We start from the raw sequence: 14,057 nt of genomic DNA, 5'->3' as shown, positions 1-14,057 counted from the left end.
ACTGGACAGTGCTATTCATCAGGCATGGTGTCAGATTCTCGCATCACCTTTCAACATCTCGTGGAGTCAATGCCAAGAAGAATCACCGCAGTATTGAAGGCAAAAGGTGGCCCAACGAAGTACTGATGGGGTGGTCATAATAATCTGGCCGGTCATAATAATCTGGCCACTCAGTGTATATATATAATGCTAATTAGACTGGACAGCCAAATGACCTCCTTCTGCATGAAGCCAGGGCTGTGAGGGCCAAGCCCCTTGCACGAATTTTGTGTATCAGGCCTCTAGTGTTAATATAAATCAGATTAGCTGCCGGAAGCCGGTCCATCCTTGCTGCTTGACACAGTCGCTGCAGGAAAGAAACATCTGCACAGCATATGTTTCAATGGACCTGGCGTATATAGCATACTGTTCTTAATATGTTTGCTCCCTTTAGCGCCATGTGTTTTAACCAAGGTCATCTCTCCGAGAAAGGTTGTTTCCCCAGGTGGGGATCTTTCCCTGAGGTTAGGGAGGGGATACAACCCCCTAATTAAGTGCCAGGTGGGTAGTTAAGCTACATAATCTTTACTCCCTGGAATGGAGATAAGAAACGCCTTAACCTTTGTAATAGAAATTGACAGGATTAAAATCGGCTGGTATAAATACGGATGTAACAAGACAATAATCAACACAACCTCATCAGATCCTCATCAGATCCTCATCAGAACCTAACCAGAACCTAGCCAGAGAACTTCACTGGAGAACCTAGACAGAACATGGCAGGAGAACCTGGATAGAACCTGGCTGGAACCTGGCTAAAGAACCTGGTGACTGAACCTGGCTGGAGAACATGGAGAACCTGGCTGGAGAACCTTGCTACAGAACCTAGAGACAGAACCTAGCGAGAGAACATGGCACCAGAACTTGGTTGGAGTTCCTGACCAGAACTCCGACCAGAACTTTGGCTGGAGATCCTGGCTATAGGTCCTGACTAGGCTGCTGACCAACTGAAGGCTGTCTTCGTGTCATTCCTTCTTCGCCGACTCCGTCCACACCTTTGGGGACCCCTGGACCTGCTGGGATTGGACCCCAGCAATTAGCCATTGTTTGGATCAGGGGTGGAGGAGACTAACTGGGAAGGAGTATAGGGGAACTTTCTGGAATGATGGAAATGTTCTAGTTTTTTGTGTTTTTTAAAAAATCTTTATTGTTAAAAGTATTACATAGGTCCTCCTTTTTCTTCCTTTAACCTCTTCCAGCCTACTCCAGTCCCGCCCCCCCCCCCCCCAGGCCTTCACTGCCCCATTGTCTGTGTCCACAGGGTTATGCATATATGCATACAAGTTCATTGGTTGATCTCTTTCCACTCACCCTTACCCCCGCCTTCCCTCTAAGGTTTAACAATCTGTCCACGCTTCTATGTCTCTAGGTCTATTTTTGATCACGTTTATTTGTTTCATTAGATTCCACATATAAGTGAGATATGTGATACTTATTTTTCTCTGACAAATGTTCTAGTTTTGATTAGGGTGCTGGTTACATGAACGTATACATTTGTCAAAATAGAACTGCATACAATAAAACTTCAATATCTATAATAATAAAAGGATAATATGCTAATTAGATCCGATGTCCTTCTGGATGTCATTTCGGACGTCCTTCCAGACAAAGCCGGGGATGGAGTGAAGCCTGGGTCCTGGGTGCCAGAGGGAAGCCAGCACCAGCAGCTGGGGAAAGGAAGGGCTACTCTTGCACAAATTTCGTGCATTGGGCCTCTAGTAATAGACTATTTCAGGCAGGGGAGTATCCCTTAAAGCTGAAAGTCCGTTATATAATAAAGTAAGTTTTCTGAATGAGTATATTAAAAAGATGACAAATTAGTTTATGTTTTTACTTATGTAGACACGTGTAGTTAAAAGTATGTATGATTTAATTTCAGAAGAGAGAAACCAAGATGGCGGCATAGGTAAACACCTGAAATTGCTGCCTCGCAAAACCACTTCAAAACTACAACTAAAAGACACAACGTACATCATCCAGAACCACAGGAAGGCTGGCTGAGTGGAAATTCTACAACTAGAAGGAAGGAGAAAAGCACACTGAGACTCAGAGGAGGTGCGGAAGTAAAGTGCAGAGGTATGGAGGAGCACTTGGAAAGGGCTGGCAGCTGAGGACACGGTTGTCTTTTTCAATCGGGAGGGAGTCTCAAGCTCCCGACTGCTCTTAACTCCAGTTCCAGGCGAGTCTCTGGGAACCCAGACTCATAAGGGGAGAAACTGGACTGTCTGGCATCAGTCGGAACTCGAGGGCGGCTTTCTCTCAGAGGTGCTTGAAGCGATTATCGGGTCACTGAGACACGGGGCGTCTTAGGGTAGGACTGAGGAGCAGCCATAGCTGCTTGCTCGGCCCTGTTGATCCCCTGAGACCCCACCCCACCCAAGCTGTGCGCAGAGGCTTTTGCATATGAAAGGCCTGGCCCTTTGCAATCTGAAAATTACCTAACAAACTGCAGCTGGGTCAGAGAGACCCAGAACTTCCAAAAGAAGGCCCAAGGCCCCACAGCAGCTTGCACTGCTTCACAGCTGGGCCTCATCTGGGCACCTCCAAACACCAAACAAAGAAGAGGAATCTGCAGATCTCTCCATAGCTCCTGCTGGGTAGCCTGAGGCAGAGGCTAAATTAGCACCTCCTTAGAGACCTAAGAGCCAGTGTACCCAGTGGTCAGAGTGGGACCATCCAGATTACAACTCCTCAGATCCATAAGCGACACACTCACCAAAGCCCCACTGAAGCATGTCTTGCCCAAGAAGGGTGTCTCCAGCACAGAAGTTCTCCCACTGCAGACACAGCTGATTCTCACAGCCAATTGGCCTGGAGGTCAATTCCTCCCAGTGATACCTACAACAATCAAGGCTTAACTACAACAAGACTGTGCACAAAGCCCACAAAGGGGTGTACCAAGAGTGTCCACCTCAGGTAATTGGGGAGGCTGAGCCACTGGGCCCTATAGGACACCTAGCACAGAAAGCCACTCTATCAACACAGGGAGGCATAAAAAATGTGGAGACAAAGAAACAGGTCACAAATGACAGAAATGGAGGAAAGCAAACTACTGGATATAGAGTTCAAAACCACACTTTTAAGGTTTTTCAAGAATTTTCTAGAAACCGCCGATAAATTTAGTGAGACCCTCAAGAAATCTAGTGAGATCCTCGAGGTTATGAAAAAGGACCAACTAGAAATTAAGCATACACTGACTGAAATAAAGAATATTATACAGAGTTCCAACAGCAGACTAGAGGATTGCAAGAATCAAGTCAAAGATTTAAAATACGAAGAAGCAAAAAACACCCAACCAGAAAAACAAAAAGAAAAATATCCAAAAATTTGAAGATAGTGTAAGGAGCCTCTGGGACAACTTTAAGCATACCAACATCCGAATTATGGGGGTGCCAGAATAAGAGGGAGAGCAAGATATTGAAAACCTATTTGAAGAAATAATGACAGAAAACTTCCCCTACCTGATGAAAGAAATAGACTTACAAGTCCAGGAGGCGCAGAGAACCCCAAACAAAAGGAATCCAAAGAGGACCACACCGAGACACATCATAATTAAAATGCCAAGAGCAAAAGACAAAGAGAGAATCTTAAAATCAGCAAGAGAAAAACAGTCAGTTACCTACAAGGGAGTACCCATACGACTGTCAGCTGATTTCTCAACAGAAACTATGCAGGCCAGAAGGGAGTGGCAAGAAATATTCAAAATGATGAATACTAAGAACCTACAACCAAGATTACTTTACCCAGCAAAGCTATCATTCAGAATTGAAGGTCAGATAAAGAGCTTCAAAGGTAAGAAAAAGCTAAAGGAGTTCATCACCACCAAACCTGTATTATATGAAATGCTAAAAGATATCCTTTAAGAAGAGGAAGAAGAAGAAAAAGGTAAAATATAAATTATGAACAACAAATACACATCTATCAACAAGTGAGTCTAAAAATCAAGTGAATAAATAATCTGATGAACAGAATAAACTGGTGAATATAATAGAATCAGGGGCATAGAAAGGGAGTGGACTGACTATTCTCAGGGGGGAAAGGGATGTGGGGGGTGCGGGAATAGACTGGACAAAAATCGTACACCTATGGATGAGGACAGTGGGGGGGGGGTAAGGACAGAGGGTGGGGTGGGAACCATGTGGAGGGGAGCTATGGGGGAAAAAAGAGGAACAACTGTAATAATATGAACAATAAAGATTTAATTTTAAAAAAGAAAAGTTTAATTTCACAGAAACGTTTTCTGTAAATATTACAGTAATTTCAAATTTATACTGAATAGTTTTAGTAAATGTATGCATTCACCAGTCACCACGAGTAAAATGCACACAGCTGAGGCGTGGATTAGCACACTTTAGAACATCGCTGGCACACATTAAAAATGCTGCAGAGCCCTGAGCCCTGGCTGGTGTGGTAAGTGGTTAGAGCATTGTCCTGGGCAATGGGTTCCATTTCCAGTCAAGGGCACATACCTGGGTTACAGGTTCACTCCCCACCCCCAGGTCAGGGCATCTGCAGGAGGCAACCAGTCCACAATGTCTCTGCCTCTCTCCCCTTCTCTCTCTCTCTCCCTCCCTCCCTCCCTCCCTCCCACTTTCTATGAAAAACAATGGAAAAAATATCCTCAGGTGAGGATTAAAAAATAAAAAACTGCTGTAGAAAGTCACACCATAACCAAATACCACCTGCAATACAGTGTGATCATGTGTTAATCATTCATCAAACATTGTTTACGAGCAATGACTCTTAGATTTAAATATGTAGACTATAGTTGTAGATATGTAATATTTATGACAGCAAAATGACTACAGTGTTTTTTTTCCAGCATATGGCCTATTTGCTAAAATTTGTTAAAAATAAGTTAATGAACAAAAAAAACACCACATCCTGTTAATTTAATATAAGCAACTCTTGGTTAAAAGCATTTTAAAATTAAAAGGGTGTTAATTTTCACATATGACATACAGACTGGAAATTTTGTCTGTTAAATCAGAAGTTGGTTAAATTGAGGTTCGCAAACTTGAGGGTTTACTGCACTATGAATGGGTACATTTTATTGTATTTAAACTATACTCCAAGAAAGTTGACTTAAAATTTCATCTCAAATCTCTTGCATTAAAATAAATTTCTGGTTTTCAATACCATAAACAGATGTTTTGCTGTCTACAAATTTCAGTATGAAGACAGCAAAAGAAACATGGAAAGAGGAGGAAAAACACTATGACTAAATTGAGCTGGATTAAGTAGTCTTAAATTAAATTGCAAATACTTGATCACATACCTTATAGAAGAAATACTGTACAAGGTGTGCTATTCTCACATAATATAGATGTCCATGACCCAATAGCAATTTCTTTAAATGTTTAAACTTTGGAACAGAATAATCGCTATTTCTGGATGCTTGGCGACCTTCTTTGCCTTTAATACCTAAAAAAAGAAAATCTCTATAGGGTGAGTATTTTATAGAATAAACAAGCCCTGGACTTAGTATTTTCAACTTCCTTATGTGTTATAGCTCAGTTGTATAGTTTAGCTTAGTGTTATTTAACCAAAAAGTGCTTTCTTTAACAATCTCAATGAGAATTACCAATAAGTAGTAAAACTAAGTGTAATTGATAATTACCTATTTATAACACAATATACAACAATTAAATAGAATAATTATTTAATCATTATAAGGCAAAATTATCCTGAGAAAAAATTAAATTGGAAAGTTACTTTAAAGCCACTTAGTGCTTAATTGTGCATGGCACTAGACCGGGTACAATATTAAAGCAAATCAGAGACCTGGGGTTTATGGTCTAGGACAGTGATGGCGAACCTTTTGAGCTCGGCATGTCAGCATTTTGAAAAACCCTAACTTAACTCTGGTGCCGTGTTACATATAGAAATTTTTTGATATTTGCAACCATAGTAAAACAAAGATTTATATTTTTGATATTTATTTTATATATTTAAATGCCATTTAACAAAGAAAAATCAACCAAAAAAATGAGTTCGCGTGTCACCTCTGACACGCGTGTCATAGGTTCGCCATCACTGGTCTAGGAGCTCAAAACTGAAAACTTACAATGAGACAGTGAAGTTCTTTCACTGAATGAAACTCTCAGTAGTAGCCCAAGTTTCTCTGAGCTCAAGCTACTTTAGGCCATTTCCACACTGGATAACCATTGAGTAGAACTAAGAGTTCCACACAACATATGGCTACTTTCAAATGAAAAGAATTTGGGAATCCAAACTGCAGTATAATAATTCCCAAGATACTAATTCCATTGTTTCTCCCCCTTCAAAAACAACAACAACAACAACTTGCTGGGGTGTTAGAATTTTTGCCTACCAAGAGTCTGACAAGGGGAAAAAGGGTACAGGCTGTAGAAAAGCCATTTTTACATGCTAACATATAAATTAAACACTACAGCCCAAACCACCCATAAATAACTCCATATGGAAAACCAGCCAAGCAATGATCATTTCTTAGTACCAAACAGTTAAGTATCTCAAAAGACAGTGCAGCAACATAAGGAGGCAATCTGGCCAGGAGTGGAAAATCAATAAAATTTCCTTCATGATGTCAAAGTGAGATCAATTGTGCTGCCAGTAAGTTTGGGAAATTCATTTTACTTGGATCATATAAAAAAATTCTCAACTTTGTATTTCTACATTCCCCCCAGAAATAGGACTTTGGGATGGACATATTGCATGGTCAAATGACAACCTTCATTCAATTAACAATTATTATACCAAAATTTGAATTCAGGATGAGCAACCAAAATAAATCTCTAGAATATAGGATCACTCTACCTAAAAGCAATACTGATACCTTACAGCTGCCATCTCATTAGATGTTTCTTACCTATTCCCACATGGGATTCCAAGATCATACTAACATCATTGGCACCATCACCTATCGACAGTGTTATTGGGCTCCCTTTTAAATTCTTCACCATTCTGACAATCTAAACATTAAATACAAAAGAGGTATAGAAAAGGTCAAAGCCGAAAGTGAGATTGTACTACATTAGGGTTAGATGCCTCATTCACACTTGTAAATTTTGGCCTTGCAAATAGAAAGGGAGTGTGTGCATATATGTGCAATAGTCTCGAATCTCAGAGGCAGAAGAGCACAGCTTTTCAAAATATAATACTAAAGAGACTTTGACTTTGGGTGGTGAACACACAATACAATATACAGATGATGTATTATACAATTGGATACCTTAATGCTATATAATTTTATTAGCCAATGTTACCCCAATAAAGCCAATAAAAAAGAAAAAATATAATACCAATGCGCACTTGTTTCTAGTTCTGTGAATGTATGAATGTCAAAATCCCTGCCTCTTATCTATATTAGAGGACAACTTGTTTCCCTCTTTTGTCATAGCTTCATGTGTCTTTTCATATCAGTGCTGAACGTGTGACAGTAGAGACCAGAAAGCTGATTTGGGGTATCATGCATAGGGCTACCAGAACAAAAGTGGGAAGTGAGAGGACAATGTTTTGGGGGACCTCTCCCTCTCCCCTCCCTGCTGACACTCTCCCTTGTTGCATCCCAACCCTTATCCCGAGGGACTTTTCTGACATTAAATTATTGCACTCATCTAGCTACCAACTAAATTCGTCCCACTGCCCAATATGATTTCATCTTTCCTATAGGTAGCTGCATTTTATTTTTTAAATATTTTTATTGATTTCAGAGAGGAAAGGAGAGAGAAAGAGAGATAGAAACATCAATGATGAGAGAGACTTATTGATCAGCTGCATTTTGCACATCCCCTGCTGGGGACTGAACACTTCCCAGGCATATGTCCTTGACTAGAATTGAACCCGGGACCCTTCAGTCTGCAGGCCTATGCTCTATCCACTGAGCCAAACCAGCTAGGGCGGTAGCTGCATTTTAAAGGGGGACATCTTAAAGGTGGTGAAATTTGCAGAAGCTATCTGAGATATGTGTAAAAAGCCTGTCACTGTTCCTTGAGTGTCTCTTCAAGGTGTTGATGACAGAGTGTAGCTCAATGCTGTGTTCATGGTAGGTACTGAATAAAATAAATCTGGTGGAGTTACTTGTGAGAAGTGTATTCGGTAAACAGCTGTCCTCTCACCCTATGTTTTAGATAATGACTGCTTTATGTGTCAACCCTCAAAACCCCTGGGAATCTAGTAGCTTTTAAAAGTTTAGCCCTGACTGGTTTGGCTCAGTGGATAGAGCATCGGCCTGCAGACTGAAGGGTCCCAGGTTCGATTCCCGTCAAGGGCATGTACCTTGGTTGCGGGCACATCCCCAGTAGGGAGTGTGCAGGAGGCAGCTGATCAATGTTTCTCTTTCATCGATGCTTCTAACTCTCTATCCCTCTCCTTTCCTCTCTGTAAAAAATCAATAAAATATATTTTAAAAAAAAGTTTATATAATCCAGCAGTCAAATAATGTCTTGCAAAAATTATGTCCTCATAATCGCTTTCAATAGTTAACATAAATAAAATCCATTTTTAAACTATGTTTTTATTGATTTTTAGAAAGGAAGAGGGATAGAGTGGTAGAAACATCAATGAGAGAGAAACAGCAACATCGATTGGCTGCCTTCTGCATGCCCCCTACTGGGGATCGAGCCATCAACCCGGGTTTGTGCCCTGACCAGGAATCGAACCTCTGGTACCTTCTTGGTTCCTGGGTCGATGCCCAACCACTGAGAGACACTGGTAGGGCAATTCATTTTAAACACAACTGAAGTAATTAAAAATAATTTATATACACCAACCCACAGTATTTTCTTTAAAAAAAAATTCAGTCAGGTTTTATTCAGTATTAAATAGTATACCCCCAAATCCACATCCAATTCAATTTAACTAAAAAATGGTGGTACTGTGAAATGCCAGCTTTCTGCCAATCCTTCTCATTTGGGTTCATTTAAAAAGCTTTATAAGACTGTCAGAAATTATCAGTAAGTCAAAGACAAAATTAAAGAACCCAAACTAAATTGATTTTTTATGGGCTACAATACTCATTAAACTAATTGCACTTGTTATACTAAGTGCAGTAATAATTTGCACCTCAAGGAAGAAAAACTGCAGCCAGGAAAGGTAATGAAATTATCAAAGGTGACAGCTTCCACATAAAAAAATAGATTAAAAACAATAAAGCTTGTCCTTGTGGGAAGTAAAGGATATATGGTCACACACTATGAAATAATGACAGATTTATGGATTAACATTAATTTTCTTTTTCTGGGACCCAGGTCACCTGGATTAAGAATTTCTCTTCAGCCATAGCTGGTTTGGCTCAGTGGATAAAGCGTTGGCCTGCGGAATGAAGGGTCCCAGGTTTGATTCTGGTCAAGGGCACATTCCCGGGTTGCCAACTCGATCCCCAGTAGGAAGCATGCAGGAGGCAGCCGATCAATGATTCTCTCTCATCACTGATATTTCTATCTCTCTCTTTCTCCCTTCCTCTCTGAAATCTATAAAATTAAAAAAAACTAAAAAAGAATCTCTTCAATCTCTAGGATAGCTTCATGAAAAAGAAATCAATTTACCAAAAGTGATTTATTTCTCGACTATAACTTCATATAATTTAAAGTGCAAAGCAATATACAAATACCAAAAAAAAAGATACAAGGCTTGGTCACACACCTTAAAAAGCATATGATGAAAAAAAAGTATATGATGAAGTAGCAGAGATAGGGAATGAATCAAGAATATTAGATAATCCAATTAAGAAACAACACTATGCGATCATCTGTACAAGGGAATATATAACACAAATGTCATCTAAGTCACCCACATAAGAAAACCTATGACCATAGAGAAGGAAGAGGACACTATATGCCACAGTGATCAGGAATAATTTTATATAAGAGTGATTTGATATCAATCATAATAGATTGGTAAGTTTTGCATTGATGGGGAAAAGGGGGTTGGAGTATGCCAGAGAAAGAAAATGTCATGTTCTAAGACATACAGCCAGGTAAGTACAGCATATGCTCAGAAAATAGATCTGGCTTGAGCAAATCAATGAGTTTCCATATAGGGGAGATACCAGGTACACCTGGGGCCAGATCAACAGGGAGTGATATTCTGAGTGGCAGTAGGGTGCAAGAAGAACAGAAAGAAAAAGTACAACTGCAGGCAAAAAGAAGTTAGGTGGCTAGTTATAGCTGCCGTTCAATTAGTTGTTAAAAGCCTAGACCTGAAAAGTAATGGAAAGAAAGGAATAGATGGAAAAGACAATGATGTTCTAGAAAACAGACAGAATTCAGTGACTGAAACCATATGGTAAAGCATGGGGGAAGTCAACAGAGATTTCAACATTTTAAATCTAGAAAACTGGAAGTATAGTGAGTTCAGTAATCTATATATATAAAAAGCCAGAGACTGGAATGCCGTAATGACTGGAATGACCAGTCACTATGATGCCCACTATGGCCAGCAAACCGGGGGGTGAAGCTGGCTGGCCAACCTCCTGCAGGCCCTGCCCCCGGCCGCCCCGCCCCTGATCGCCACCCCCCTACCCCAATAGGGGCCAGGGCTGGCCGGCCAACCTCCTGCATCCCGTCCCCCTGGCCGGCCCCCCCAGATGGACCCCCACCACCCTGATCAGAGGCAGGGCTGGCCAGCCAACCACTTGTGGCCCCTCCCCCCAGCCGGCCCTGCCCCTGATGGGCCCCCACCACCCCAATCAGCCCACGGCCCCTTGCCCCAGCCAGCTCTGTCCCCGATTGGCCCCCCACTCCGATCAGGAGCAGGGCCAGCCAGCCAACCACCCATGGCCCCTCCCCCAGGCTGCACGCCCCCCATCAGCCCCCCCCACCCCATCACCCACAGCCCCTCCCCACAGCCAGCCCCACCCCTAATCAGCCCCCACCATCCCGATAGGCCTGTAGCCCCTCCCTGCAGCCAGCTCTGCCCCCAATCAGCCCTCCCACACACCAATCAGGGGTGGGGCTGGCCAGCCAACCTTCCATGGCTCCTCTCCATGGCCGGCCCCGCCCCCAATCGCCCACGGCCCCTCTCCCCAGCCAACCTTCCACCATCTCCTCCTCCCGACAGGCCCAGCCCCAATCTGCTGACTGGACCCCACCTATGCATGAATTCATGCACTGGGCCTCTAGTAGATATAGAAAAAGACAAGGAAAATGACAGTTGGGCTCTAGTGAAGGCTGAGTTGAGGTGATAATGACACACCCAAGATGTGTTCAATAAGAAGCTACAGAAATAAAGTTAAACCCAAAGATTGGAGAAGTGACTTGAAAATCACCCACATGGCCATGACAGATAAGTAGGTGATAGCCCAGAAGTGACTATAGAAAGAGAAATAAAACAGAGTGAGGATTGCACCACAGGGAGCTCCATATTCTGGGTGGGAGAATTAGCATATGGTCAGGAATACAGACACCAGCCTGGGCAATGGAGTCAAAACCCAGGTAAGCAACTTGAACAACAATGATTGTCGGGGGTGGGGGGGGGGATATTGCTTCTTACTAAATGGACAGATTTTTCTGGATCCTTTTCTGGCAGGATGTGCTTCCCCAGATGGGGCTAACCAGGGCTCTGAGAGTTGAGCAAAAAAGACAAGCACCTGACTGTGGTGGGAATTGAGAGTGAGAAGAAAGTAGAGAGAAACAATGTCTTCAATTAAGATGGGCATGCGCCGTAACCGGTTTGGCTCAGTGGATAGAGCATCGGCCTGCAGACTTAAGGGTCCCAGGTTCGATTCCGGTCAAGGGCATGTACCTTGGTTGCGGGCACATCCCCAGTACGGGGTGTGCAGGAGGCAGCTGATCAATGTTTCTCTCTCATTCGATGTTTCTAACTCTCTATCCCTCTCCCTTCCTCTCTGTAAAAAATCAATAAAATATTTTAAAAAAAAAGATGGGCATGTGTGTGCATGCATGTGTGAGGCAGAGGGCAGGTTATATGTAAAGGAGAAGCCAAAGACATAGTCCTCCCTGCATTTAGAGTAAGTAGCTGAAGAATCTGAAGAAGCAAGCCTAACACATATGAAAGAATGCCGTGTGTATAGCAGTGAAAAGGTATGTCACTGAGACTCTCAAGTTCCTTGGACCCAGTGAGTACAAGAAAGTAAGGTGAAGCAGGTCAATGTGGGATGGAGGAGCTGAAAAAGATAGCATATAGGAGTGGGCTTGAAATGGGTTTTATTGAGTATACTTTTTGTTAGACAAAGAGCAATTCTGAGAGAATCCCAGATGAGGAAATGATATGAGAAGAGCTTGGAAGTTGGCAAGCACACAGCATGTTGGAAGCACACAAAAGGGGAACAATTCACACTGGATATGGGAATTATGGTGGACCCAAGGGTCAACAGGGTAAGCCCACATTGAGTCATCTGTCCTTCCTCCTAAGAGACTAGGAAACTACTGAAAGTGTTGGAGCAAGAATATATGATGAGAGAAGTAGTGTTTTAACAAGATTAATTTGGGAGTGTGGGGAAAGAGATTAAAGCGGGAATTGTGAAAGCAAGGAGACCAAATCAAATAGTCTCTGTGTAAAGTCATTAGGGCTTAGACTGGGCTGGAGGTGAAAGGTTTAAAAAGATGGCACCAAAATGAGAGCTATGACAAAAGGTAGAATCAACAGGACATAGTGCCTATATATGGAGTGAAGGAGAAGAGCAGGGTCAGGGGTACTTTGGAGACTTAGAAAGCAAAAGAAAAAAATGGCATTGGTAATAGGAATAATAAAGATATAAAATAAACTGGCCTGAAGGAGAAAATTGTAAGATCTGTTTTGAACACTAAAATTTAATGTGACAGTGGGGAATCCATATGGAGCTGTCAAGCAGGCAGCCAGAAATATGAGACTTAATGAGAAGGAAAAATCAAGACCAGAGAAAACTGATAATTAGAGAAAAGACAGAAGATGAAACAAAATAAAAAGACACTAGATTGCCAAGTAGGCGGGGGAAGTCAGGACTGTGAACCATCATAGAAACCAAGGGAGGAATTTTAAGGAGATATAATTGATAGTGTCAACTGCAGCAAAGAACTGAGGAGGAGAATGAAAGATAGCATGATGGATTTGGCTAGGAGGTCATTGCTCTCCTCCAGGCGATCCAACAGAGCAAGATGAGAAGAAAGAACACATGGGACCAGGGTAGGCAGCAGGCACCAAACATTCATTAGAGAAGTTCGGAAGGTGAGGGACTGGACAGCCAGCTTGAGGGAACAACAAGGCTGGTTTAATTCAAATCGGTGGGAAGACTCCTGACTTTGACCACAAAGAGGTTGATGCCAAGGAAGATGTAATAACGTAATAATGGCCCGTAAAAGAAGAAACAAATTAAAAGTAAAGTGAACATATGCACGTGTAAGTAGAAGTCCCCAGAACAGAACATTAACTAATATCCAGTTACCTGTGCTTTCTGCAATGGTGCCATCCGGCAGCAGAGCACTGCAGTGCACTTCATACAAATCTGTACGAAAATGCTTTTGTAATTGTTAGAACTGGAGTCATGATTAGAATTTAATATGAGTGATAATGTGGAGCCATCAATGATTAATCCATATTCCTGTTGTTCTGTCCATGCTCTGAAAATAAAAAAATAATGCTGTATTTGAATCTATTATACAATTCTATTTAGGAACCTTATTTCTTTTAAACTATAAGAAGGAGGATCTCCCATAAGTCATCATCAATCTGATTCCTAAACCTATACATTCTAAAGAAAAAACTGCCTCTAATAAAGGCACATCAGAGACTTTTCATCACATGTTTGAGACTCAAGCTGCCTATATAAATAACATTAAGTTCTAAATGGGATAAAAATAATGGACATTTAGTGGTCAGTCTCTATAAGAAACTGAAGGCGAATTTGGGAAATTACAGATCAAACTCTGATATAAAGACAAATCATTAGTCAATCTAAAAACTTCTTAACAATATAAGTAAAAGACAAAATGGCTTTGGGGTATACAGTCACAGAAGACCTTTTCCTAATATTTTTGCCTGAATGACATAAACTATCAGTAAACCAGGCTTCTCAAATGTGATGGAGTACCTAAAATATA

General features: G+C 41.6%; 1 protein-coding gene across 8 annotated transcripts in view; it reads right to left on the bottom strand.

The window, feature by feature from the left end:
* ATP11C (ATPase phospholipid transporting 11C) overlaps positions 1 to 14,057 on the bottom strand; it is a 202,689-nt gene that overhangs the window by 37,021 nt on the left and 151,611 nt on the right. For all 8 annotated transcript variants that reach the window (XM_023757568.1, XM_023757593.1, XM_023757571.1 and 5 more), the window contains 3 exons: positions 13,403 to 13,577; positions 6,890 to 6,992; positions 5,318 to 5,463 (listed from right to left, as the gene is read on the bottom strand). In XM_023757568.1, coding sequence (XP_023613336.1) covers positions 5,318 to 5,463; positions 6,890 to 6,992; positions 13,403 to 13,577 — 424 coding nt within the window. The remainder of the gene's footprint in view (positions 1 to 5,317; positions 5,464 to 6,889; positions 6,993 to 13,402; positions 13,578 to 14,057) is intronic.

Source organism: Myotis lucifugus, unplaced genomic scaffold (genome assembly GCF_000147115.1).
Source record: "Myotis lucifugus unplaced genomic scaffold, Myoluc2.0 scaffold_2, whole genome shotgun sequence".
Classification (NCBI taxonomy): domain Eukaryota; kingdom Metazoa; phylum Chordata; class Mammalia; order Chiroptera; family Vespertilionidae; genus Myotis; species Myotis lucifugus.
Note: the sequence above shows the minus strand (reverse complement) of the source record. Positions and strands in the feature narration are given on the sequence as shown.